This window comes from Chamaea fasciata, unplaced genomic scaffold (assembly GCF_029207755.1).
Source record: "Chamaea fasciata isolate MVZ Bird 193981 ecotype frontalis unplaced genomic scaffold, bChaFas1.0.hap1 SCAF_7, whole genome shotgun sequence".
Classification (NCBI taxonomy): Eukaryota; Metazoa; Chordata; class Aves; order Passeriformes; family Sylviidae; genus Chamaea; species Chamaea fasciata.
The window spans coordinates 1,244,998-1,272,873 of record NW_027094092.1 but is presented as its reverse complement, the minus strand read 5'-3'; the positions used below and the strand labels follow the sequence as shown (position 1 = coordinate 1,272,873).

Here is a 27,876-nt window from a genome sequence, read left to right as displayed (position 1 = left end):
GGATGGATGTCGGTGGCAGAGCCACTGTTTTAGGATAACAACGAGTAAGAAAATTCAGACAATTTCTGCTGAAATTAAAAAAACCAAAAACAAAAAACAACCAAAAAAAAAAACCAACAAAAAAAAAAAACCAACCCAACGAAACTAAACAAAAGGATCTTGGAAAAGTGCAAAAGAGGCTGGAAGTCTGAAGGGAGAGCAAGTGCCTGTGGCCAGCACTGCCCTTGGAGGTCTCTGTCCCAGAGCTGCCCAGCCTGGATTCAGGAGGTCTTTACAAACACTGGCACCTCGGCCAGGCTGGCAGAGTAATTCCTGAGGGTGGTGCCACCATCAAACACTCGAGCAGTGTTGGTGTCCAGCCAGAGGTGCCCCTCTCCTGGCAGGTAGATATCCCTCCACGTTTGTCCCTTTTCTGTTATTGGAGCAACCAGGACCTGCAGGGAGAAGAAAAAGTAAGGAAAAAGAACTTCAGCAGAGGGAGGATTAGCCAGGATGTACGTGTGGAGATGAGATGGTCATCAGGGACTCCTGGAATAATTTGGGTGGGAAGGGACCTTAAAAATCATCCAGTCCCACCTCCTGCCCTGGGCAGGGACACCTTCCACTAGCCCAGGTTCCTCCAAGCTGCATCCAAACCTGGCCTTGGACACTTTCAGGGATGGAGCAGTCACAGCATCTCTGAGCACCCTGTGCCAAGGCCTCAGCACCCTCACAGGGAGTTCCTTCCCAATCCCATCTATCCCTGCCTTCTGTAAGTTTAAAAACATCAACGCAGTGCAGTGACATTCCTTTGACTGGGATTGGGATCATCCCTGCCTGCAGCTGCCCCAGGATTCTGTCCAGTTTATATTTTCGAAAATCAGAAGGAGAAAACCCATCAGAAATGCGTGTTTCTTGCAAAACCTCCTCCCCAGTGATAGAGCCAATGTAATCCCACCTTCAGGAAGCATTTTCCCCCCTTGTTTTATGGGAAAAGCAGTTCCCAAAAGCGGTTCCCAACATTCTGAGACTATTTATTCCTGCAAAATCATTTCACTTGCAAAGCTGATAGAGGGTTTCGGGACCCTAAATAAGAGTTTCATGTGGAAAGCCAAGCTTTTCCAAAAAGCAAAAACCCCAAACCCACAAAACTCAGCTGCTTTGGCTTGGATTTAAATCTGCTCAAACGCAATCCCTGGTTTGTACTTGTGCAGAGCTGGATTTGCAGGAGAAATGCAGAATTCCCACCTCATCCCCAATGAGAAACTCATCCTCTATGGTGAATGCAACTGGATCCGTGGGGCTGAGCCACCAGGCAGGACGGAAAATGGGGTATCCCAAACTCTGCCACTCCTCACTGTATTTTAGGAGCAGCGGCACAACAAAGTCCCGGTGCCGCTGGATGCACTGGCGGGTCAGATTCAGGACCTGCAGGTGAGGGACAAATCCATGAGGAGCCCAATATCCGGGAAACAGCAAAGCAGGCAGGGAAAAGCCAAAAAAAAAAAAAAAAAAAACAAAACCAAAAAAAAACCACCAAAAACAAACAAAAAAAAAAATTAAAAATTTAAAAGCAAAATATATACTCCCTTGGGAAGAGAAATTACTCAGCTGAAATGTCCTGATCAAGTTACGGTGCAAATTGGGTTGATATTGGATATTAATTGATTTGGCTATAAATGCATTGGTAATACATTTAAATCCATTGATAATGGACATAAATCAATTGGCTTTAAACCCATGGGTAGTTGTTGTAAGTCCACTGGATTTAAATCTATTGATAACAGATACAAATTCATTGTATTTTAACAGATTTAAATCCATTGTTAATTAACTTAAATCCACTGGATTTAAATGGGTTTAAGTACACTGCTAATATAAATGGATACAAATCCACTGGATTTTAATGGCTTTAAATACATTGATAATGGATATGAATCCGTTTGCTTTGAATGGATTTAAATACATTGATAATTATTATAATCCGTTGCATTTAAATCTATTGATAGTGGTTAGAAATGCATTGGATCTAAACGGATTTAAATACATTGATAATAGATATGAAACCATTAGATTTAAATGGATTTAAATCCATTTATAATGAACAACAATCTATTGGATATAAATGGATTTAAGTCTACTGATAATGACTATAAACCCATTGGATTTAAATGGATTTAAACCCATTGATAATTCATATAACCCCACTGGATTTAAATGGGTTTACATCCATTGATAAGGTATATAAACCCACTGGATTTAAGCCCATTGATACTGGATATGAGTCCATTGGATCCATTGACAATGAATATGAACCCATGGATTTACATCTACTGATAACAGTTATTAATTAATTGGATTTAAATGGATTTAGCAAGGGACATCCATTGTTAAAGGACCTTATTAAATTTGATTTAAATTCCACGGGTAATGCATATGAATCCAATGAACTGAAATGTAATTAAATCCATGGATAACAGATACAAATCCATTGGATTTAAACCCACTGGTACTTGAATCTAAACCCATAGATAATGGATTTATTCCCACTTCAGTGCAAAGCTGAGGACAGCAGCTGGCAGGAGACTTCCGCCAGGCCTTCCATGGCTTTTGGGGGCATTGGTCACAATCCTGGTGGCCTCCCATCTGGAGCGTGGGATACGTACCCAGGCGTCACAGCAGAGCCAGGGCGGGGTCCCAAAGGCCATCACGGGCAGGAATGTCACAATCTGCAGCCACCTCACAAACAGCTCCGGGTCCCTGGGAGTGTCTCCAGCCACGCTCCCTCCTGCAGGAACACGGGGCTGGAGTGAGGGCTTCACATGGCTTGAAAAGGTTCTCGGGAAACCTCAGAGCTCCTTCCAGTGCCTAAAGCGCCCCAGGAGCCATCGCTCTGAAAACCTGGCACAGCTTCCCTGGAAATGGCACAAACCCCCCAATGCCGAGGGCTCACCCAGCCATCCACAAATTCCTGTTTCCTCCTGAGGCTTTGCCCAACTCTTGCAGCTCCCAGGCTGTGGGGTCACAACCCCTGGCAGCAAACTGCCCAGCTGTCTCTGTGCAGGAGCATCTGCGCTCCCATCCGTCCAAGCCAAGGGCTCCAGCGTCTCTTTGGGAAGCAAACTCCCGTGCTGGGATGGCTTGAGCCTCATTTTCTAAGGAAAACAGGCTAAAAATAGAGGCCAATTTGAAATATTACTCTCAACCCCTATTTCAGGGCTGTTGTTTAGCGCAGCTCTCCGTGTTTGACACTTCTGCACAGCCCCTGCACACTCAGGGCATGTTTTAACCACCACTAACTCCATCAGCTCCAAGAACAAGGGAAATGGATCCACTTGGCCCTGATCAAAGGTTGTTTCTTGCCCTTTTATAATGCTTTTATTTCAGGATTTCTGCAGCCATTTTGCTTTGGAGCAGAAATGCAGACTTGGAGCAGAGCTGCTGGAGTTTTAGGAGCATCCATTGCCCACCCAGGAGCCTGGGGATGCAGATCCTGGCTGTGCCGGGAGGGATTGGCTCAAGCCAAGCCCTGCAAGGGTGGGCTGTGATGGAACTCTGGGAAGGGCATCCCGAGAGACCCAGCTGCTGCTGGAGTTGCCTGGCAATATTTACAACATATTCTTTTGGTTTTAATTCCTCACTTTTTTTCCCCCCCCCCCCGGTAACATTCATCCCAATCAAGCCAGCACAACTGAAAACTGGGGAGCAAAACCCTCCAAGCCTCCCCATGGCACACCTAAGGTGCAAAATGTACCTCCCATGCCTGGAAAAAGGCTGCAAAACTCCCTGCAGAGAAGGCGGAAATAGCGGGGGGGAAATGGAAAATCCTTACCGACTGCATCAGGGATGAAGAAGTTGTAGCCCAGGAGGCTGTAGTGCAGCACGGAGGGGACGAGCCCCTTCAGCCCAGCGTGGCTCCAGTCAGAGCGCAGGGGGCTCATCTGGACAAACAGCGGGAGGTGACTGGATCTGGAGAAACAACACAAACCCTTCAAGGTGCTTAGAGGGCTTACAGGAGCTGAAATTCCATGATGCCCAGCTGGCTTGGGAATCACTGGGGCCGGATTACTGTCCCAGAATGGTTTGGGTGGGAAGGGGCATCAAAGCCCATCCAGTCCCACCCCCTGCCATGGGCAGGGACACCTTCCACTATCCCAGGTTTCTCCAAGCCCCATCCACCCTGGCCTTGGACTCTTCCAGGGATGGGGCAGCCACAGCTTCTGTGGGCACCCTATGCCGGGGCCACATCGCCCTCAGATCCCACAAGGATGGTTGTCTCCAACACGCTGCCCTAGCCCAACTCCCTCACCGCTTCCCTGGGTGCCAAGAAACATCTCGGAATACCAAGACCATATTCCAAGCACCAGTTCGAGCATGCCCCGAGCTCCTGTGCCCGTCAGCTCCAGTGGAGCCTTGCCCTGGTGCCCACCTGGTCCCGGCGCTGATGACGGTGCCATTGCCCAGCGTCGCCAGCGCCGCCGCCAGCACCTCGGTGTATCCGTCAGCCGCCAGCTCGGCGGGAGCAGGGACATCCTGCTCCAGGAAGGAATTGCCCTCCACTCCCTCGAAGGCCATGTAGGTGGCTCCCAGCGCCTGCCGCAGGTGCCGGGCACGAGCCAGGTACCAGCGCAGCGCTGCCTCGCTGGTGACGTTCAGGCGCGCGCAGAGCAGCCCCTTCCAGGTGGTCAGCAGCGGGATCTGCGGAGGAGGAGGATGCGAATCTCCGTCAGATCCATAGGATAGCCTGCTGATCCCGGGGTGCAAGGCTGGGGGATGCCATGCTGCCCCCATCCTACCCTGCACTGTGACGGTGCAGCGCATCAAGGTGTAAACTCTCCCTCAACTCCCCACCGCCACCCAAGTCCCTGAGCTGCTGGCAAAGGGATCATTAAAATGACCACACGAAATGGAACTGGGGAATCTTCTCAACGCTGCAAGCGGAAATTCTAAGGCTGCTTCCGTAGGAACGAGGAGAGATGCTGTGTCGCAGGACAGTGGGATCGGGCTGTGTCCCTTCATAAATAATAACCCGGAGGGGGTTTATTCAGCTTTAGTTTTGGTTTGGGGGCTGAGGGGGGTCCCGTACCGAGCTGCCCCCGGGCCGGGGCTGGCGGCTGAGCCAGTATCCCGCGGCCTCGCCGCCGCGCAGGGAGCGCAGGAAGAGCGGGGAGGTGACACTGGCGTACGGGGACAGCGTGATGGAGAGCTCCAGAGGTTCCACCAGGGCCGGGGCCTGCCTCTTCCTGCGCCCCGAGGGCACGAGGTCCTGCGGGCGGGAAAGGCGGGAATGAGGGGGTTTGTGGGAGAGGAGCACCGCGCTCCCCATGTGCCCGGAGGGTGGCAGGACGGCCGTACCGCGGCGGCGAGGACGGCGGTGCCGCGCTCCCCCAGCGCCACGACGCCCTCGTGGAGGCGATGCCGCCTCAGCCTCCTCGCCAGCGACCTCAGGCCTCGCTTGATTTTGGCGGCAGAACCCTCCGGGCCGTGGTACCGCCAGATCGGAGACCTGCAGGGTGGGAGATTCCTCGTGAGATGCTCGGGGCGGCCAGCCGGACATTCGGGAGGGTTCCCACCGTCGGGGGAAGGAGCGCTCACCCCAGGAGCGCCGTGTCCGGCAGCGTCCGAGCCGCTCCGGCCGGGGCGCTGGCCGTGTGCCGGCGGGCGGCCGCCACGTCGGCGCTGACGCACAGCTGGTACTGCAGGGGCTCCGCTCGGCCCGCCGGCGTCTCCAGGCAGAACTGCCTGTGGCTCTCCAGAGACAGGAGCAGGGACACGTCCTCAGCCACAGTCACCGTCACTCCTTTGGGGGAAAAGTGGGAGAACGCTGTCTCGGCAAGCACCCGGTTGCTCCTGGTTCTGAGAGGCACAGGGGTGAGCAGGGAAGAGCCTGACTGCTGCCAAGTCCTCCTGGGCTGATCCCACTATGTGTCCAGCTGTGCCAACCATCCCCACGCCCTGCTCCTGCTATTCCCTTGTGGAGTCCAAAATGCCTTTCCAGGGCTGGATTTGTCCCTTTCCTGGCCTGGATTTGTCCCTTTCCTGGCCTGGATTTGTCCCTTTCCTGGCCTTTTTACTCAGCATCCAGGAGCCTCAGCAGCGCAGGGCAGCTGCAGGTCAGTTGGATTCATTTGGGGTAATACCTGAAGTTTGACGTTCTGCAGGATAATCCGAATGTACCCCGGAAAATGACACCGGCAGCAGAATTCCTGCCTGAATCCACCAGCCCACAGCGGCATCAAGGAGCCACGAAGCCGCTTGAGCGGAGCTGGGGATGCAGCGATGAGCGCAGATCTGGGCTTAAAAACAAGCCAGGCACATCAAGCGCACGGGGTGACTTGGGCCACCCCATCCTCAGGCGCTCAGCTTCAGTATCACGGCCTTTCCCACAGGGATGAGGCGGTGTGGGATCCATCCCACGGGCTCTGTTGCTGCTACGTTTGCAGGATATTTTACTCCCGGAAACATCTACGCTGCTCTTAAACCAGCCGCTTTAGAGGTGAGGAGAGAAGCAGAGAAGGACAGGGGTTGAAGCTGCTGGGCGCCGGGCAGGGGAGGAGGTGTTTACCTGTGGATCCCAGGAAGTATCTCTCCAGGACAGGTCCGAAGCCGTCGGGGTTTGTGCTGAGGTCGCCGCTGACCAAGGGCTGCGCGGGGCTCTCGGCGCCGTTGAGGGGCCAGCGCTGGGCACGGATGCTCGGCCCTCCATACCAGGAGACATTGGCCATGGAAAAACAATCCTGCAGCCGGGAAAGCATCATCAAAGAGCAAGGAATACTCGGGGCGGGGGGGGAGCAGGAAGGCCAGGCTTGGAGAGAACTGTGCTAGTGGAAGGTGTCCTTTTTACAGCACAAAATTATGGTTTCATTTAAAACAGAAACAAAAAGAAAGGAAAAGCAAGGCATGCTTCCCAAAGCCTGCCAGTTTTTGCTGGAGGAGCACAAATAAAATCAAACTGCCACGGCAATCGCACCTCTGCACCCCATCAGTTCTCAAACCCCTCCGAGTCTCAGGTGGAAAGATGCTGCGAGGGTTTGAGCCAAGAGACTCCTGCAGGTGTGAGCGGCTGTGGGACAGGAAAACGGAGGGGGAAACTCACGGAAACAGCTTCAAAATGCACTGAGGGCACTTTCAGAAACCCAGCTGGAAAATCTGTGTGTTTTGGTTTGTTGGCTTGTTTGGGGTTTTATTTGTTTGTTTGGGTTTTTCTGGTTTGGTCAGATTTTTTATTTAGTTGGTATTTTTCATTCAGTGTTCTTTTTCCTCTGGTGTTTGTTTTTTTTTTGTTGTTGTTGTTGTTGTTTGGGTTTTTTCCCCCTCTGTTTTACTTAAAAAACACACTAAGCTCTCCAGCTGCCTTCCCCAGAGTTTCTGGGGTGAATCTGCAAGCGCAGATGCCCCCACCTGAGCTCTCACAGAGAGCTTTTAGCCCCACCTTGAGCCCCCACCTTGATGACACCAGTGTCCTGAGGGCAGCACATCCTTCCTCCCAAGGCACAGCTTCCCTCTTTCCCGAGGGCTGATAACAAGAATTTCCCTCAAGAGACTCAGTCTGGAGATTTGGGGCATTTCTTGTAGGCCTGGCAGGGCCCTGGGATGAGTGACATCCCCATCCTTGAGCCGCCTCCTGCCAGAAATCGTCGGTTTTCACTTCAAAGCTTCTCAAACTTTCCCCTCTCTGCCAAACCGGGGGATCAGCAGGACTTAGAGTCCTCGTGACTTCCCGGGCAGGATGGGCTTCCCCGAAAGCCCAGGGATCTGGGGCCGTCAAGGGGGCCTGGGGTGGCAGAGGGGACCCGGAGACCCCCCACTCAACCCACCCCGTGTTTATTCCCAATCCCAAGGCTTCAGAGCCTCCTGGAGCCCTGACTTCGGGGGCACAGAGAGGTTAAGTCTCTCCAAGGGGTGGGGAGAGGAGATGTAAATTATTAAAGTGGAAACCCTGGAGGCTCGGAATAGCTGTACCAGGTGTCAGCTGAACTCGTCACACCAGCTGGGAAAGAGGGGAAACAGCCTGTTCTTAACTCAGATTTCGCTGGATCATATTTTCCAACCGTTTGGGGTTTTTTTTAAAAAGTGGGGGAAAGCCTATTCTGTCTCCCTCATCCTCTCAAACGCCTCACAGCAATGTCAGTGGAGGAGACCCAGGGTTTGTGCTCAGGCAACACCTTCCACCCATCCAAAACAGTGCCAGCAGGTGATTCATGGCTAAAGGGGAGCAATCCTCCATCCCAGAGAATCCCATCCTGCTTCCCTCCCTGTTCTGAGGGCTCGCCACAACTGGACACCCTGCTCTGACAGCGTTTCTCTTTCCCCTCCGAAGGCTCCTTCCCAGAGTCTGCTTCTATTTAACTGAGGGAGAAAACAGGGAACGAAACCAAAAATGTTTGCAGCAGCGGACACGGATTATTCCCATCCCGCGGGAGCTACCCATTGTGTCTGTGCTGGAAGAGTCCTTCCCGAGGTTCTCGCCAGCATTGTCATCTCCAGCGGGTATTTACTCCGTCTCCATATAAACACAGCTCTCCCACCCCGGGGTCACCCCCGTGGCACCGCCACCGGATTTGGGGGTTCAGCTTCAGAGCACGATGCTTCCAAAAGGTTTTTCCCGCGCGGCACCTTCTGGCCGTGGAAGACAGGGAGCCGCGGCCACATAACTGAGCCGGGGGGGGATTTTGGTCAGGCCAGACCCTCCCTTGCTGGATCCCAAAGGATTTGGAGCGGGACAGAGGGGTCCCCGTTACCTTCAGGGTCACGTCGGGGCGCAGCGGGGTCCAGCGGACGCCGTAACACTCTGTTCCGGGGGCTGCCGGCGGCTCCAGGGAGAGCCGGAGCTCGGCGTCCTCCTCCCAGGAATAGCAGAACTGGCCGCCGTCGTGCCAGCAGCGGTCCCGGGGCGGCGGGGGCTCGGTGGCCGGCACGCTGCCCACGGCGATGGCCAGCACGGGCCGGCCGGCCGGCAGCGCCCGCAGCAGCAGCGCCCCGCGGCCGCGCTCCCACAGCATCCCCGCGTCCCGGCCCCGCAGCACCCACTCCTCCGGGGACTGCTCCAGCGCCTGCCACGAGATGATGCCGATGGTCATGGCGAAGAAGACGGCCACGCCGAGGCAGCCCACGGCGCCTTTCCAGGGCTCCGTCATCTCCCTGAAGCCCAAGGTCCAGGTGGACTCCGGGATTTGGCCGGTGTGACGGGAGAGGGGCATGGTGCGATCGCAGGGATGCCGCCGCTCTGCCCTCCTGCAGCAGCACAGGACAGAAAAGCCTCTGGGATAGCTCCAGAAGATCTTCTGGGACAGCTCCAAAAGATCTTCTGGGATAGCTCCAAAAGATCCTCTGGGACAGCTCCAAAAGATCTTCTGGGATAGCTCCAAAAGATCCTCTGGGATGGCTCCAAAAAGCATGCACAAAAAATGAATTAAATTTTTATAAAAAGAGTTTAAAAGAAGGAAAGCTGCAATTCTGTTCTCTCTGCACTGGTCCCGAGGTAAGGGGAGTCCCTTCCACGGCCTCCTGCACAGCAAATCCCACTGCTGGGCTCGGTGGCGGTGGCTCAGCCCCCAAACCCAGGGGCTCGGCCCCTTGGCACGGGCAGCAGCACCCAGTGACACCAAGGAGGAGGAGGACACACGTGGCCCGGAGCCCAGCACGGAGATGGGGCCACGGACAATGGGAATCGGGGCCGCGCTCCAACCTCCGCTGCTCCGTGGGGTTTGGCATCACTTCCCTGCTCGGTTTGGAAGCAGCAGCAAATATCCAGGGGTGCAGGAAAACATCCCAGGGTAGGTCGAGAAAGGAGGGGATGCAACATGCTCTCTCCATCTCCTCTCTCTCTTCCCTGGAAAAGCATTTGGATAACGCACAGGGCAAAACCGCCTGTGGGCAAGGTCGGGGGGCTGGCTGAGCCCGAACCGGCCCCTAGTGTACCTCCAGGTGAGTGGCCACCTGTGGTGACAGCTTCATGGGGTGGCACTGGCTTGTCCCTGTGTCCCAGGCCCCGTCGCACTGCCCGCTGGCAGGTTGGGAATGGTGCCACCTCCTCTGGCACAGCACAGCAACCCCTGCTCCCCCTGTCACCCCTTTACCTAAAAACAGGTCTGGAGACGCCGTCACAGCCCCCAAAGTGTCCTCGATGGTGTTCCCAGTGGTTTTCCCACCAGCTGCAGGTTTTCCTCCTCTTTCCCAGGGCAGTTTTCCCTCCTGGCCGCGTCTGAGAGCCGTGGAGCCGAAGGAACTTGATCCAGACTAACCCAGGAGCGTTACTTAAGCCAAGCTCCCTCCCTCCCTCCCTCCCGCTCCCCTGCAGCCCTCACGTAGCCACAGGTGGCTGCATCCCCGGGAGGGGCAGGACACGAAAAATATTAATTTTTAAAGGCTTTTATCTATAGGGGGATAATTTTAAAGGATTGTGGGGTTTTTTTGCCAGTTTGCTGAGGTGGCTCTGGTTGAGTCTTTACTCCACGCCTGTGAATCCACACGTGAAGCCCTGGGAGTGCCGAGCCTCCTCCGTCTCCTGCTTTGGCTTTTGTTGTTGTCATCATTCAAATTTGGGGGGTTTTGTCCCTGTTCCTGCTTCACATGAGACAGTGGACCCTCCCTTAGATTAACTCCAGGGCTGCTGCGGCTAAAGGTGCTGCCTGTGCCCAAAAGCACAGGGAAGCCACTTCCCAGGACACTTGCAATCCCCGCCAGTGCAAAAACTCTGGAAATCTGAGATTTCCGTTGACTTTTCCATGCTCCAGTCCCCATTCACACACATCTCACCCTGTCTGCAGGTGATCAGAGAAGATCTGGATTTTCCAAGCTACATTGCAACCTGTTGGCTGCCAAGATATTAAAAAATTGGGATTTCAAAGTGTTTCCCCATCCTGCATCCAGACAAAACCCCAGCAATCTCAAGGCCAAAGCCCTGCTCTGCCCAGATTTCAGGAGAGTCCCAGGACAGCCAAATCCACCAGGAAAATTCTCATCTGTGGCCCAAATAAGCCCCTGGATGGGGCCTTTCCTCTCCAGGATTAATTTTTCATTGCAGGTGGGGCAATATCCAATGCTGGATGGAGGGATAAAATGGTGGATCACATCAGGATGAAAAAAAAAGAAAGGATTACAAAAGCTTGGATATGAGCTAGGAGACTGTGATGTCTATCCCAGAGGGGCTGGGGATCCCCTCGGGACACAGTCAGGACAGATTTATTGCAAAACTGTAGGTGATGGACCCATGGGACCCCAAATATAGGTAAAATAAAGGGGAAAATTATTTTTAAAAGATAAGGAAGAAGGGGCGTTCCTTCCACCAGGGATGTTACAGGTATTTAAGTGCCCAACAATCCCCGTGACCTGGAAAAAGGGGGACAAGTAGAAGTGAGTGAACCCTGTGGTGATTCAGAGCTGTTCACCCACGGCATCAGCTGGAGCCGACGGAATTACTTGTGAGTAGATCCCTGTGCCTCAGGGAGAACTCTGTAAAACCTGCAGAAACAGGGCAGAGGAGAGGAAAAGAAGGGATCTTTGGGATGATTTGGGATCCTGGTGCACCGGGAATGTTTAATCCTCTGTCCAAGGGAGAGAAAGGGACGTGGCCGCAGCACCCAAAAGCCACAAATGCTGCCCAGGGATTGGCAATTCCCTGTTTCCCACCACAAAATGGGCTGGGAGGGGGGCAGCTGAGGAGGTGGTTTGGCTTCGGCAGCTGAAGGCAAAGCTCTGTCACATGGCACAAGATTAAATCACATCCCTGGAATGGCAGAGGGGCCCCCGAGGTGGGATTAGGGAAAGCCCGGGATGGCGCATCCAGCGGTGCGGATGCAGCGGGATAAGCAGGGACAGGAGGCCATGCCTAGGCAGGGTAGCAGGAGATGGGGACGGTTTAAAAACCCTTTTCTTAAAAAGCAGCTCAAATCCCAGGGAAAAAATCCTGCTGGAGCTTTTAACAACTCAATATTTGGCCAAGTTTGGGCCCCCCAAACTCTGCACGTAGCCTGGGGGTTTGGGCAGGGCCCTCTCCCACCCTCCCAGAATTCCTGGTTTTTGGGAGGAGGAATGGATCTATGACTTTCCTGCCCATCAAAAAATCTCAGCATGAACTGGCTCCCACATGCAGAGTGAAACCTCCCTTCATCTTCCTCCCACTGCCAACAAAAACCACTTAGCCTTGACTAGCCGCAGGGAAAAAAAATATTTCGGGGTGGCTCCCTGGATTCCAGAAGGGTGTCCTGCCCCTCTGCTTCCAGAGTTGGTTTTTTTTAAAATACATTTTAAAATCTCCTCCTATGCAAAATGGAGCATCTTTTCCCTCTTCATGACTTTTCAGGGTTGAAAAGACCTCGAGGTTGCTTTTTTCCATCCAATGGGGCTTTCCAAGCTCCAAGGTTGCTGAGGGACCTTGACCAGGTGGCAGGTGTCCTTTCCCATTGCAGGGAGATGGAACTGGACGGGCTTCAAGGTCCCTTCCAACCCAAACCATTCCAGGGATTTGCCAACCCTCCAGGTTCTCTGGGCCGTGCAGGATGTGGCACCTGTGGGTGGGCAGTGCCCAGGGAGGGGATGGAGTGAGAGGCTGCAAACACATTTAACTCACCAGCATCCATAAGCAGAGTTTGAGAATCTGAGCTTTTTGGTGAAACGCCCAGGAAACAGGGACCAAGGGTTATTCCCACTGGGATTCAGGATCCCTGTCCCCTAAGAGAGGCTTCCATCACTGCACGCACCCTGTGGATCACAGTCCTTTCCAGAGTTCTGCCGTCACCTTTCAGGCTGGCTGGAAGAAGGGAGAGCACAGAGAGCCACATGGATTTTCCACTTTTGTGGGGTTGCACTTGGGAAGGCCCAGCCCTTTCCATCAATATTTTCCTACAGCCTTTAACACCAGCAATTACAGCCGCGGCTTCCCCAGCCAGACCCTCCTGGGGTTTCTGGTTTGGGGTTTCTTAAATATTATTAGTATTAAAAAAAAAAATACAGGAAAGCTGTGTGGACTGGCCAAGAGCAAAGGGAGACTGGTGGGAGCAGCAAAGTGCCTCCAGGACTTGGCATTTCTCCTCCATTTTCCCCAGTGGGGAGCAGCCTCATCCCAAAAACTCTCCCCATGGGGATGGATCCCACAGTACCTCAACAGCCTACATCAAACTCTCATTTTTATCCCTTTGTCCGTGATATCTATAAGCTGGGAGACACAATGATGAACCAGAGTGGATTCCCTGAAGCTGGCAAGCACGGATGGACGTGGATATCCCATTTTCCTGCCCTCCCAGAGTCTATCCAAAGGGAAAATATACCATCAGAATCCATCCTGGGAATGAACCAGCCAATGTGCTGCAGTGGGCGTTCTCCTTGGGTTTTCCTTCCCCTTGCAGTTCCCAGCCTTGCCTTTCAGGGCCAGCAAAAGCCTTTGGCTGTGCTGGAATTCTCTGTGCTTTAGAGTGCCTTGGGCTCCTTATTGGAGCTGAACTATTGCTCAGTTTAAAAGAAGAAAAAACAAACAAACAAAAAAAGCAATAAGAGTGATACGGTTCCTAAATCCCCAAATCTCAGCCCAGTTTTCCTCCTGGAAAGCAATCCCAGATTTCCACGAGCTCCACAGCTATTTATAAGGCAAGAAACGAGCAGCAGGGCTTGCACTGACAACGTGGCTTTATAAACAGGAGCAGCCCTTGGAAGCGACCGTTGTCCCTTCCCATCTAAACTGTGTCTCCTGAACCAGAATTGCCCGGATTGGGGAGCAATTTGAGTCCGTCCACAGCCCTTCTGGGCTTTCAGGAGGGTCTCACGTCAAGCAGCAGATTTTGGGCAGAGGGTGGGCGGGGGGACAGCCTGGAGCACCTGAAACAATCCATGGATGGATAATTTTCTAGCTGGAAAGTCACCAGCTCCAGCCGCCGGTTTTGGCTGGTACCGACGGGATGGAAACAGCCCCTGTGTACCCCTTGCCCCCCTTTTCCCTTCAGGCAAAGCCTGATATTTCGGGGACACCAAACCCAAGTTCCTAATACATAATCTTCCATAAAATTTGTAATCTGGGGAGAGAGGAGCTCACTGTGCTGAGGAAATCCCCCTTCATGGGGCACTGACCCCCCTGCACCTCCAAACCCGGTCCAGGTACCTTAAATCCAGGGAATGTTGCAGCAGCTGGACGCCCTCAAGGTTCCTGCTCCGAGCTCAAATCCCTCAGGGGGGAGTGAGGGTGCTGATTTGGGATCTCCAAAGGCAGCACCTGCTTGGAAAGGGCTGTTGGCAATTCCACTCTCCCCACCACTCCCAGGAACGGGGCTGCAGTGAGGCCAGATCCAGGTGCTGCTCCTCCAGGAGAAGCCTTCAAAAAGCCCCAAACCTCTCTTTTTTTAAATTAAAACAGGGCACAACTGATGATAAAAGCTGTGGCTGTGAAGAGAGAGCAGCTGCACCCCACAACCTCAGCTCACGATTTTGGTTTTCCAGGAAACCCCTTGGCAGAGGGGACAAAGGGGGACAACTGGGGGGCTTGGCATGCCAGGGAGCTCTTGGAAAGGACCTTTCTGCTTCATCTGCCTCTCCCAAGCTTCCCAGAAATCTGGTGAGCAGATTTGCAGCCTGCCTGCTGCCAAACTCAATCCCGGCCCTGGAGATGCTGTTTGGATAATGATGAGACCAAAATTCTTCAGCTTCTCTCCGTTGGAGTTGAGCCACCGCAGGCTGGAAAGGTGCAGGACAACCTTCAGGACAGCCAGAGCTGTCCCCAGAGAGGTGGCACTTCCCAGCTACACACAGGAACATCCACCCAGGGGGTCAGCACGGGATATCCCGGCTCCATCCATCCCTGTTCCCTGGAGGAGTTCTTGGCAGCCCTGAGGCCTGGTGCTCCCCAGGGACAGTTGTGGCTCTTTTAGGAGGGCTCCAAGGCAAACCAAACCCCAGCCCTCATTCCCGGCTTCCATTCCCAAACCCCCCTGAAGTGTGGTTTTAGTGGCATTGCCCTGCAGGTCCCACATCCCCATGGAAGCACGGGTGCCTCCGAGGGGCTCCAAGGAGGCTCTGGGCATCTCCTTTCCAGGGACCTGGCTTGGACTCACCTGCCTGGGGCTCTGAAAGTCCAGGCTCTGCTCCAAGTGAGGCACAGACCTTCCTCTTCCTCCTCATCTTCTTCCTCTTCTTTTTCTTCTTGTTTTTGTTCTTCCTCCTTCTCCTTCTCCCTTGCCCAACCCCTGCAGACCTCTCACCGCAGGAATTTAGGATTTATGCCCCCCAGAATTCCCCCCCCTCCCAAAACCTCTCCCCACCCCAATGAATGCCGCATCCTCAAGACCTTCCTTTATAAGGGAGAGGAAACTGCCCCTGGAGAGCCATTAGAGGCTTCCACTAATTAGCAATTACCAGTGCTGAAGAGCTGCCTCTGCCTCTCCTAATGAGGTTTGGTGCTAATTATAGCAGGCAGGGCCAGGAGCCCTGGTGAGGGGCTGAGGCAGCGACCACACGGAGCCTTCTGGATTCCTTGGGATATAAAAAAGGGCCGGGGTTACTCCAGGACAGCGATCCCGGCCGTGCCGAGTGCTCCTCCATTGCCAGGAGCACTGGGGATGCTGTTCCAGCGCTGGCCTGGCTTCCTGCTCATGAGCTGGTCCTGTCTCATCCATCACTTGGAATAATTCCTGCTGAATACTGCGGGATTCCGCCGTGCCCGCCTCCAGCCGGCAGCTAAATCCATCCCCTTGGACAAGCCTTGGGGGTATTTGGGAACTGAGCAACGTGGAATGAGAGCACCCAAATCCTTCACTTGACAGGCTGAAATGTGTGTTCAGAGTCTCAGTGGAGTTCAGTCCCTCCTGAGCTCTTCTCTCCTCATCCCAGCACTTCCCAAACTGGCTCTTCTCCAGCCAGGGCAGCAACACTCACCGCAGCTGCTGGATCACAAACCCCCAGCACAGCTCCCAGTGTTCAGCTCCCTGAGGAATGCCATAAACCCCCTAAAAATAAACACCTCCCCACCTTGTCCAGCCCCATGAGGCATTTTAGCCCAATTTTGGGCTCTGCCCATACACAGAGCCCTGAGCGAATTTTAATTCACTAAATTAAATTTAATTCAATCAAGTTGGGGTTTTAATGAAGGTGCTGAGAAGGGGCAGCCCCAAATTGCTTTCCCAGGCCAGCTCCTTGATGGGGCTCATTTCCCCTCCCACTGGAGAATGTGGGTGTACAAAGAGAAACGGAATATAATGAATCCCCTTCCTTGAAGGGAAACCCCTGGGATAGGCACAAGCAGCACCAGGAAACACCTCTGGGAGCTGTAGGAGGGGAAAGGACACCTGAGTGGGTTCTGGAGCAGGATGGGGAGGTGGGATAAGTGGCTTCCCAGGCTGTGATCCTCCAGCGAAGCCTTTTAGGGGTGGAGGGAGCCAGGAGGGTGCACGGTGCCAGGGCTCTGGGGGAGGATGAGGGGGATGCCCAGACCTAATTTCAGAGTGATCCCACACCGTGCACTCTTTTCCTTAAGCTCCCTAAAATAACCTATCCCGGGAGTGCCACAGGCAGTTGGGAACTCGGCTTTTATTGTCACAGGACACGGCAGCGGACGATGGGGTCGGTCATAACAGGGGGGGGACAGGGGGGTCACACCGCAGGGTCCCAGCACAGCCACCCCGACCAGCCACACAGCCCCCAGCACCCAGAGGGAGGGAAGGAATATGAGCCACGAGCCCGGCTCCTCCCCACGCCTTCCCCACTCCATCCCTGTGCTGAACGACAAGTCCTCAGCCCGCGGTGATTTTCCCTCTGGGAGCAGGGCAGTGGATGAGCAGAGAGAGGGGTCCCTGCAGACAGCTTCTGGAATTGGCTCCGTTGTGTCCATGCTACTGAGCACAGCCTGGATGGGCTGGAAGGGTTTGAGGATCCGGGGGGGGGGGTTTGCTCACCAGCCACGCTGAGGAAGCCACAGCAAGGCTCCATTCCCAGGGAATGGCTGGTGCCAGCCCAGGAGCCAGCACAGCCCTCGGGGTCACCCAGCATGCTGGGTGCTGGATTTGGGGTACAGACACACCCAAACAGCTCAGGGGAGGGGGAAAGCTCCCCCCAGACGTGTCTATGCTGGGTGTGAGCCCCACCAAAGCACGGCTGAGCCTCCCTCCAAGGGTTGTCCCGACACCACTGGAGTCACCCAGGGCCACCTCGGCTACACTGCAGCCATGCCGGAGGGGGAGGAGGGAACAAAGGGATCAGATGGATGAAGGAAACCTTCCCTGCCGGCACAAAGCCCCTTGTAAGAAGAACCCACGGGCTTTTGTACCCCAGTGTCACCCTCTCCACTCCTGACCTTCCCCTCCAGAGAGCCGGCACAGCCCCAGCAGCCGCCCCCATCCCGGGCTGGAGCCCGGCCGCTCACTCGGGAATGTAGTCCCTGAAGGAGTTAAAGCTGAGGCTCCGGCCTGTGGAGTTCAGGGTGGAGCTGGCTTGCATCTTGGGAATCTTTTCCATGAGCTTGGACACTGTCCTCCTCTTGAAGGAGCCCGGGGAGAAGTGCCCCTGCCTGAGCAGCTCCTGGTAGAGGCTGCTGAACACCGCCACCGGCTCCTCGTAGCTGTCCCGGGTGGAGATCTCGTAGAAGGGAATCTTGAGGGCCTTGGAGAGGTTCTCCCCGTCCTCGGTGGACACCATCCTGTCGAACTGCAGGTCCTTCTTGTTGCCCACGATGACGACGGGCGGCTGCTCGGCGGCGCCGCTGCGCTTGGGGCTGGCGTGCAGGTGGTTGATGAGGAAGCAGAGCCGCATCACCTCGTCGAAGCTGCAGCGGTCGGTCACCGAGTACACCACGGCAAAGCCGTCGCCCCACTTGATCTTCTCCTCGATCTGCAGGGAGTCCTCCTCCTGCCGGGGCACACAGGCTCCTTGTTAGCGCTGCTGGAATGCCGGCGCTGCTGGATGCGACGCCGGGAAACCTCCCCAGGGCGCGGCGCCGTCTCCATAAAGGGTTTGGGGACAGCAGCGGTAACACCAGCAGCCCAGGGCAGGGATGGGGTGGCTTAGGCAGTGTGGCAGGTGGGGACGGCCACCAGCCCTGTCCTGGTGTGGATCTTGTGGGAATCAGCGCTCCCTTGAGCTGCCAGGATGCTCCACTGGCACAGGAAGCAGAGCTATGCCCTGCAGGGGAACGGGGGGAATACTTACCTGAAGCCACACTGTAACTGAGGTTAGACATAAATTCACCAAAAAACCCACTCATTTCTCCTGAGGTAACCACCGTGATGTTGCAGACACCAGGAATTAGGGCAGCGGAAGAGCAGAGCCTGCCTTCCCTGGCAGGACACGCTGCTCTGAGGGTGTTTTCCCAGCTGAGCTCACCTGTCCGGCCGTGTCAAGGATCTCGAAGTGCACCATCTCCCCATCGATGACAGCCACGTGCCTGTAGATCATTTCTGGGCAGGACACACAGGGAAAGTGTGTGAGAGAACCCCCAGGGAGCAGCCACAGCCCAGGTGGCCTCAGTCACCTGGGTGGCTGCGAGGGGAGCAGTGACCAAAGTGTGGGAGCAGCAAGGGAGGGAGAGGGGCTCCACAGGAGAGTGGGAGTAGGGGACATTTCTGGGACATTCCAGAAGGGACATGGCTTCAGTGCTCAAAAAACAACCCAATGCAAAAAAAAAAAAAAAAACCAACCAAAATCCTAGAATTCGGGAGAGCACAGGCTCCAGAGGCTTAGATGCCTCCGGTCCCCTAAAAGCCACCTCCCAGCAGATTGGGAAGGAATTCGAGGAACTGAGGAGGAACTGTTGGTTTGATGGTTGGACTCTCAGAGGACTTTGCCAACCTAAATGATTCTGTGTGATCCTACGATTCTAAATGACTCCATGATCCCGTGACTGAGCCTGCAGCACTTCCCTGTGCAGTCCAATGGCTCATCACAATAGATTTTGCCTAAATAACAACAGAAAGGGAAAAAGGCGCGCAGGACCCAGGGAGGTGTCAGGATGTCCACGGGCTGCCTGTCTGGCTCGTGAGGAAGAGGAGGGAATATGGTGAATTTGGGAGCAGAGTTGGCTCTGCCATGGTGACAGCACCAAGGAAAAGGAGTTTTCCTACCTAGGGTTGGGTCGTAGTCTCCAATGAATCTCCTGGTGATGAATCGTACGGTCAGCGCTGGAAGAAAACACAACGAACCCCGTTGGAGTTGTCAGTCCTCCGGACTAATTTTTCCTCCTTGCAAGGGCAAAGGAGCAGCAGGAGCAGCCACAGCTCAGGCAATTAAACCCCCTCATCTGATTACACATCTCCCTGCACCAGAGCCCGGTGAGGCAAAGCCCAAATTGCTGGCAAAACCCTCCCTGGGGCCTTTAGCCCTGACATCTTTTCCAGGAAGCTGCTTTGGAAATGCAGCGCTGATGCCTGGAGAGGGGAATTTCTGGACAAAGCCATGGTTGGGAGGGTGAAGAGAGTGCAGGAGTGGAGGGTGGAAGTGGTGCTTCAGCCCTTCAAGGCCTTAATGATGATAATGGGGATGGGAGTGAAAGGTAGTGGAGAGGCTGAGAGCTGGCTTGGAAAGGCAACAGGAGTGGAAAGTGAAATCAGAGGAACAGTGGAAAAAAACAGGGGGGAAAAAAAAAAAAAACAAAAGAGCTAGGCAGAAGCACAGAGCCAGGAGGGAGAGAAGGAAGGGAAAACAGACCAGGAGGGTGATAGGAGGATAAACCTCACCAGAACCAAGATGTGATGAAAACCCCTCCAGAAACAAAAGGGGAAACGAGAAGCCAGCACCAAGCTGGGGCAACACTCGGAGCTCCCTTTCCCTTGCAACCCAGGGTCAGTTTGTGCCAGCTGCCCTGCAGCAGACGTTGCTAGTGTCCTGCCCTCACAGACCCACACCAAGCCGATCAGGATCTGTGTGTTTATCCCAGGAATGTGGCACCCCACATGGGCCAGGCTTAAATAACCACAGAAAGGGAAAGAGGGATGCAGGAACTTCTCCTGCCTCCCACACCTGCTTGGCTCCTCTTTGGGGGCTTCACCATCCTCTCAACCCCTCCCTGTCTGTCTCTGGGTTTTAAAACCTGCCCAGCAGGGAAGGGATTTGAAGAAAAAAGCAGGTAATTCAGCCAAACTGCTCCGAGGAGATAACCAGGGGTCCCGCAGGAGGCACCTACAGGCACCTTCAAAGAGGCGAAGGAATTATTGGGGGGAGCGGGACGAGGCAGGCTCGGTCTCTAGCAAGCACCTGATTGTGTGTCATATGTCAGGCAGCCACCCAAAGCTGGAGCACATGGTGTGGGATGAGAAGAGGAGCCAATTAGATTGATTAAAAATTGGCTGGAGCGCAGGAACACGAGGGGAGCTGCCAGTGGGGGAAGCAGACGCAGGCGGAGCGGCCGCGGCCTCCCAGCCTTATAAGGAGCTTTTTCTCCCCATCCTGAACATCAGTCACCTCGGGAAAGGGCTTTCCTTGGAGCTGAAAGGGTTAATTGTACTTTGAACATGGGGTGGGGGGGACGGCTGCGGGCTCAAGGGGTGATTTACCTGCTGAGGAGTCAGGCCAGGTACCTTGGGACGGCACCGAGTGCGTGCCCACGTGCTGCCCTGTTTATGCCGCTGCCGAGCGGCTCCAGCGCCGATCCATCTTCGCTCCACGTGCTGCAGGCAGAGCTCTGCTCCGGATTCTGGCAAAGTTTACGCTGGGCAGCAGCAGCAGAGGATAGCACAAGCCCCAGCTGGGCTGGATTTCCAGCCCCCGCTGTTGATTCACACAGCCCTGATCCTTAAACCACACGGCTGCGCCCAAACCCATCCCTGCACGGAGGGTCTGGGACCTCAGCTCAGCAGATCCTGAAGGCTTCCAAACTGCTCCAAAACCACCCAAACTCTTGCTGAGGATCAGGGGTTATTTTTCCCCTTTGCAGCTGGCCTTGTGGGACTTGCCCTTTGATTGTTCCCACCCCTCGGCTCTCCCGACCTGGCTCTGTATCCCGTGGATGCAGCAGCTTGTCCAGAGTGGGGCCCACTCACATCCCGCCAGGATGGGAGCTTGGCAGCTCGGGGATGAAATCCACCTTCAGCCTCCCCTGCTTCACACCCTGGCCAGGAGAGATGTCACCCCCACCTTGGGGACACAGCTGCCTTCTCCATCGTCCCCACAAGAGCCCAAGCGGTGATGCTGCTGCTGCTCTTGGCTCCTTCCTCGCCCCTCCCACGCTCGATCCACCACCCGGGATGTCACCTGCCAGCTGGGTAGGGACAGCAGGACAGGTGTTCTCGTCTCCAGCACAAGAGCTGGCAGGCAGCAGGACCCGGCAGCTCAGGCACAGCCCCCCGGGGAAGGTGACACGATGTCCCCCGGCAGGGGAGGACGTGCAGAACAGCGCCACAGATGGGGAAGGACTCACTCAGGGGGCGCTGCATGCCTGCCGTTCCCGGGGGCTGCTCCCTGGCCCCGGCATGCTCCAGCTCTCCTCTGCACCAGCCACCTATCCATTACCTCCCTGTGCCCCGATTCCATGGCCCGTGTCACTGTCACACTGTCACAAGCCCCGCCGCTGCAAGGCACGCGCGCTGACAGCCGATCCCAACTGGAGGAACTTTTATGGACCCCCGGCACGATCCCACCCTAAGGAGGGGGCACAAAAACCCTCCGCACCTGCCCACAGGAGGGGCCCAAAGCTGCCAGGAATCTGTTGTGTGCCGGGGCGGATGCCCAGCAGCAGGGAGACACAAGTGGTTGGGGCGGGGGCGAGCCAAAGGCTCGTACAGCCCGTACAACCATCTGCTCCATCGGGGCCAAACGCCGCCAGGGACCCCCCGCCCCGGGGCTCTGGGGACCCCGGAGCTGAGCTCCCCGTGCTCCAGCACCGCTCAGGGAGAGCTGGGAGCTGCTTCCTTCAGTTTCATCAGGGAATTCGGATTTTTCGTGAATGCCGGTTGCTGTACACGGAAACACGAGACCAGTGGCTCCGACAGCCCGGCACAGGTGCCACTGCTGTGGTGCCCTCCCTTTTCCAGAGGGGCAGGACATTCCCTGTCCCCAAGGGCACGGCAGCACAGCTGTGTCCTACCAGGCTTTGCATGGATCGTTGCAATGTGGATCCACATGGATCCGCAGTTTTCCCTGCCTCTGACTCTAATCCTGGCTCTCTGGGTGCTACAGGGAACACCTTTGCCCCCGGAGTTTGCTCACAGCTCGGGATGGAGGAGTGGGAAGCAGAGAAGGATGATCCCCAGAAAGGAATGGGGTGAAGGAGGGAGCTGAGGTGCTCCCAGCACAGTATTCCAAAGCCCCACCTCAGCAGGCACAGACGGAGAACGCTGAACAAGGCACAGGGAAAAGGAGTTTTCCTGAAGGAAAACAGCCCGGCGCTGTGGAGGAGGCTCCACAAAGCTGCTGTGGGCTCTGGGAATGTGCAGCGAACTCCTCACAGCCGGGAAAACCCAATCCCGAGCGTGGCTTATAGGAAAGTTCTCCCGGTCAGTGATGTCCACCCCACAGAGCTGGGGACCCCTCGGGCAAAGGGAAACGAGCCCCGGCTGCAAAGTGTCCATGTGGGAAACTCGAGGGGAAGGAAAATCAGTGCCCTTAAACCCCACCGGTTGAGGGGGCACCGGGAGAATGTCCCTCGTCCCGGCTTTCTAAGGGACATGGAAAGATTGATCCCTCTGGCCGGGAGGGAGAACACCGGAGGGATGCTGTGGGGGTGGCCAGGGCGATGCCAGAGGGATGCAGGAAGATGCCAGAGAGATGCCAGAGGGATGCGGGGGATGATACGGGGGAACCCCATCCTACCTGTCTTGCCCACGGCGCTCTGTCCCAGCACGACGAGGCGCAGGGTGCGGGCCGGGCTGAGGCTCACGGAGCGGCGCAGGGGCCGCGGGAAGCTCATCCCGGAGCCGGGCCGAGGCTCTGCCCCGGGATCCGCCGCTCCCCGGGATCCGCCGGGCGCTGCTCCGCCGGCTCCGCCCCGGGGGCCGGGCGGGGCTCAGCCCCGGGCGGGCGCGGCTGATGCCCTCCTCCTCCTCCTCCTCCTCCTCCTCCTCCTCCTCCTCCTCCTCCTCCTCCTCCCTGGCCAGCGGAGGCGGTCCTCATCCCGGCCCGGAGGCGCTTCGGGAATCGTGCCTCAGTTTCCCCGCACGCAGCAGCGCCGGGCGGCGCTTCCCGGACCGGGAAAGCTGCTCCCCCCACCAAGGGGCAAAGCCACGTTGGACGAGGCTATGGAAGGTGTTCGCTATGCATGGCACGGGGTGGCACTGGATGGGCTGTGAGGTCCCTTCCATCCCAAACTCTCGTGGGATTCCCTGAGTCTTATAAGAGTGAGGAGAGAGGGAAGTGGTGCAACACTTCCCCAGCCGGAGTGCTGCCTGAAATCATAATTCCCCCCAGGTTTGTGCATGAGACAAGTTAGGAAAGACAAGAGGAGTTGACTTAGCCCCGGCCTTCCCCCTTATCCCACGAGCAGGGCACGGAGCGAATCCTGGCTCCGCACAAACCGGTGACTAAATCCCCACGGATATCCAAGAGCGAGGGCTCCGCACCAGGCCTGGGATGGAACTTTGTGTGTTTTGGTGCAGCAGCACCACCAGGCTGACGAGCAGCACTGCGAGAGCGTAGCCAGGTGCGCCGGGAATGTGTAACAGCTCAGAGCAGAACCTGGGGCTCGCATGGATGTGCCTCGGGCGTCCTGGGAAGAAGGGACAAACCTGGCAACACCTTGAGCAGCATCTTGCCTCTCTCCATCAGACCCCAGAAAGCTTCTGAGCCGTGGAACACAGATCCCAGGTGACACCAGTGCTGCAAAAAAAGGAGCTGGGAGAAGGGACCTGGCCAAGGGTGTGGAGCCTTCAAATGCCCGCGTCAGGGACTCAGTCCCTTTTCCAAAGGCTGCAGTCATTTCTCGGGCACAGGGATGTCTCCGCCTGACCATCTGGGGTGACTTGGCACAGCCCACTTGGTGCTTGAGAGAGCATGAACCCACCTGGTATTTATAGCCCCTATCAAGTGTCCAAAGGGAATGTCCTGGTGCCTACAGGGACATCAGCACTCAACCCAGCCACAGGGTTATCGGGATCACACTTGCTGCCAGCGGGATCAGTGCTGCAGAGAGGCCCCTGAATAACACGGGGACTGTTGTGGAGAGCCAGCAGACCTCTCCCAGAAACCCATCTTGCCATCACGTGTGTCTTCCTTGTGCATCAGCCCCTGGAAACAGCCCTGCGCCGGCTTCTCCAAAGCCAAAAATCAGGCTCATGGCTACATCTGGACCCCAGAAAACAACGCCGAGGCAATAAACAGATTTTGGGACAAAAGCTGATTCCCAGCTGGGGAAAGGGGGGGGGCTGGGGGCAACAAGAAAAAGAAGCCTCCGTTACATTCCTTCCCTATTTTTAGCCCCATTTCCTACGGAAATGAGATGTCTGCAATCAAGCCCTCTTCTTGCCTGATCCTCTCCAAGACCAGTTTTAATGCATTGCCTGATTCCAGGCGAATGAGGGAGAAGCCACAGAGAAAACCCTTTTCCTGTGAGTTGCGTGACAACAAATGGGCAAATTTCACGGAAAAACAACCTTTGCAACTTTGGAAGGCAGGAACTGGCTGGGGGAATGGAGAGTCACAATTCCTGCTGCTCCAGGTTGCTGCTGTGCTCACCTCAGGTGCGGCGCCTTGGCAGCACAGCCCTGGCAGCTGGGCAGTCACACTTGCCTTAATTCCGAGCGTGTTAACAGCACATGGATTTTTGGGGATGGGGGAACGAAGGGACAAGAGGGATGGAGTTAAAATGGAAGCACAGCTGCACTCATGCCACAGACTTCCAATGTCACCTTGGGAAAACCAGCTCCCTTCCCACCACCTCCATGACCACTATGACCTTCCAACCCATACGAGCTGCTCCAGAAAAATACACCCCTGGATTCTTTAGGAAAAGCTCAGTGTGAGTCCTGGAGCTGGGGAGTTTGTGTCCCTGACAGCACAGCGGGGAGAAACTCCTGCTCTTCAAGCACAGCTTTCCTTGGCGTGGTGGAAGCCACATGCGTGTTCCCACAGGAGCGCTCAGCGCCACGTCCCACGTTTGCCAGGGAATATTTGGCTGGGTGACAGTGGAAACGGGACTTTATCACCAGTGATCGCTGGATGATCCACTTCCAGCACTCCGCAGCAGAGCCAGGTGGGAAAGGTGCAAGGAGATATTGTGTCCTGGTGAAATATTCGTGGTCAGGCTATTCCATACTTGCCGGTCCTCCAAGACACGGAGTCTGCTCTGGGAACCAAGCCAGAGGCTCCCATGAATCACAGGCCTGCAAACAGAAAATGAGCTGAAATGAAAAGCTTGGCCTAAAGCAAAGAGCCAAATCCCCTCAGGACATAGCCTCTGATCTGAGGGGGGCAGTGATCCTGTTCCATGGTCCAAACCACTTCCCTACTGGATCATCAGCTGTTTTGAGGGCTGCCCAGAAACTGAACTTTGAGGCTTTTGAAACTGGGCAATGGTATTTTTTTTTTTTTCATAAGAAAGGAAGATAAAATAACACCAGTCCCTTTTTCTCTCCACGGGATGATCCAAAGGCATGGAATGCCAACAGATCCATGGAGGAGCCAACTCCAGTTCAAAAATGATTGAGGTATCTCAAACTTTGGTTCCCCAAGGTTTAGCCCCTCTCCCAAGCCTCCATTTGAAGGGCTCAAACCCTTTTCCAGCTCACCCACCACATTTAATTGCCACTCATTAATTACTGCACAGATGTTCCCACGTGCAGCTCCATCAGGGACTGCTCTCCAAGGAAATAACCAAAGCCACACTGCCCCGTCCACAAACATATTTTGGGTCGCTGCAGCAAACCCAGGACGCCCAAGAGTCCTCCCAGCCTTCAGCCGCTCACCTTCCTTGATTCACTCTGTTCCTTCTGACACCAATCCTGCTGTGAAACCTCTGTATTCACATCCAGGACAAGGCACGGGGACATGAATCCCAGTTGCTTCTCCATTTGCTATAAATAGGGAGAGGGAAAACAGATGAAAGGCCCCGTGTCCAAGGCGTGCCGGCCACGGCCGGACTTCTCCCTGTGGGATTTGCATCAACACGGACCCACTGGGAACACATTCCCTTTCTTTTTTTTTTTAATAAAAGGCTGCTTTTTAGGTCACAGGAGATAATAAAACCTCTAGTGCAAGAGAAATCCAACCAACAGGGCTTCCTGATGTCCTGTTCCTGTCTGCTGCTGAAGCGGATTCCGACACGCGGCCGGATCACGCGGAGAAAACAAATCTGGCTCCACGTCAGAGCTCAAAGACTCCTTCCCAAAGCTGTGAGGGATAAAAAACACAGGGAAGGGGCAAATTAACAGCATTTCCCTCCTGCCCCAGGGCCTGAACAACATGTCCCGAGAGCTTTCCGAGCTCCTTTGCCACTGGATAAACGCTGGCAGCTCGTGGGCTGGCAGAGCGCGTGATCCAAATGTCCTGACGGAGCTGCTAAATCCCTCTGCTGCCCCGTGGGTTCCAAAGAGGGTGTCCTGCACTTTGTTTTCCCGCAGGAGCTGGCTGTTGGGGAGGAGGACACTGCCACGGACGCTGGCTGTCAGGCTCCACCAGACTCCACAAGCGGCTCCTCACGGCGGGAAGCTTCCCGCTGCGGGAATGGATTTGCTCGGGAAGCTGATTTTAGAACACAGCGCGCTGTGCTGAGGGAAGGAAGACAAATCCCATCGTGGAAGCAACTTAAACCTCTAGAAACGCTGCAAAAAGCCATCCTGTGGGATGATCAGGATGGGGTTGTTCTACCTTCCATCCCAACAAGGATTTTATGTGAAACACAAGTCCAAGCCCCTCAAATCTGCAACATCCAAAGCATTGGAGGGGTTTGGAACAGCAGCAGCCTTTGAAGTGATGGAAACCTCGCTCCAAAGCAGCTGGAACTAAGGGGGAGGGGAAAACCTGGAGCCACAAAGGAATTCCAGTGCCATAGGGCACTCTTGAAAGGGCAGAAGAGGAGGTCAGGGCTGGGCTCAATGCACGGCACACAGAAGTTAGGGATTCAGCCTCTCCCGGAGAGGGGAGGGCAAGGAGGAGTCTCGGGGGACACACACCTGGGATCCAGGGAGAAGCGGGGCCAGGGATCCGCTCGGTATTCCTGCCCCAAAACAAGGGATGCCACGGGGAGCCGACGGAGCAGCAACGGCACCTCCCGAATCATTCCCGGCGGCTCTTCCCGAGCAAACCTTGCAGCTGGCGAGAAAACAACGCTTCCTTCTGATGGGAAATGTCAGGGCTGCGGAGCCATTGTCCTGCTGCCGCCGCCGAGCCCTGCCGGCATTCTTGGAAAGCACAGCAGGAGCAGCACAGGCAGCGGCTTTGTGGCCAGCGGGCAGGGATCAGCGCTGGAATTCACTCCCAATTCCCAGCACATGCCCTCTGCTCCGGCTCTCCAGCCTCCCTCCCGCGGAAGGGGGGGACAGACGCCACAGGGGTGGCCGGAGCTCAGGCCTGCTTCTTGTCTGACCCACGTGGATCTTCAGTTTTGGGCAAAGCATCTCAAATTCCACCCGGATCTGGTTTGTCCCGGCAGATAAATTTCCACCATCAATCAGTGCTTAAGGGAAAAAAAAAAAAAAAAAAAACCAACGAAAAAAAACCCCAAAAAACCCACCCAAACGCGTTTTGTTGAGAAAATTCCTGCTCTTGAACAGTTTCAGTGCTCTTTAGCACCAGGAAGGGTGGCAAGGATCACTGCCCCTGACACATGAAGCCCCGTGGAGACCTGTGACTTCACCCCCCTCCACGAGAGCTGGGCATTCCTGCTTCCACTTGGAATGACAAAAAGCTTTTGATTTAAATTCTCCTGAAGAAAACATTAAAATAATCCTTTTTTTTTTTTTTTAAACCTTGGCCTGAATAAACAATTCCAACAAAAGCTGCCTATTCTGCATTATAAAGTTTTCAAACCAAAAACTTCCCGATGCTGGTTGGATTTCCCCC

The 27,876-nt window shown here is 55.2% G+C and overlaps 2 protein-coding genes and 1 long non-coding RNA gene across 3 annotated transcripts; all 3 read right to left on the bottom strand.

Annotated features, from left to right (window-relative positions):
- Window positions 1-168: 168 nt before the first annotated feature.
- On the bottom strand, window positions 169-9,179 carry LOC136291653 (SITS-binding protein-like). The gene is made up of 10 exons (XM_066186813.1): window positions 8,721-9,179; window positions 6,545-6,716; window positions 5,575-5,779; window positions 5,335-5,485; window positions 5,066-5,245; window positions 4,409-4,677; window positions 3,812-3,948; window positions 2,646-2,767; window positions 1,228-1,407; window positions 169-434 (listed from the first exon to the last, which is right to left on the bottom strand). Exons 1-10 carry the CDS (start codon window positions 9,177-9,179, stop codon window positions 261-263), a joined length of 2,049 nt encoding a protein of 682 aa, XP_066042910.1. The 3' UTR covers window positions 169-260.
- A 6,819-nt stretch (window positions 9,180-15,998) lies between these two features.
- On the bottom strand, window positions 15,999-22,870 carry LOC136292005 (ras-related and estrogen-regulated growth inhibitor-like). Its single transcript, XM_066187170.1, has 4 exons — window positions 22,696-22,870; window positions 19,014-19,070; window positions 18,277-18,350; window positions 15,999-17,802 (listed from the first exon to the last, which is right to left on the bottom strand). The coding sequence occupies exons 1-4, from the start codon at window positions 22,790-22,792 to the stop codon at window positions 17,317-17,319; spliced, it is 714 nt and encodes a 237-aa protein (XP_066043267.1). The 5' UTR covers window positions 22,793-22,870; the 3' UTR covers window positions 15,999-17,316.
- Window positions 22,871-24,365: 1,495 nt separating this feature from the next.
- LOC136291652 (uncharacterized) lies at window positions 24,366-27,174 on the bottom strand. The gene is made up of 3 exons (XR_010721640.1): window positions 26,988-27,174; window positions 25,782-25,889; window positions 24,366-25,199 (listed from the first exon to the last, which is right to left on the bottom strand). It is a non-coding gene; the product is annotated as an uncharacterized lncRNA (long non-coding RNA).
- Window positions 27,175-27,876: the final 702 nt, after the last annotated feature.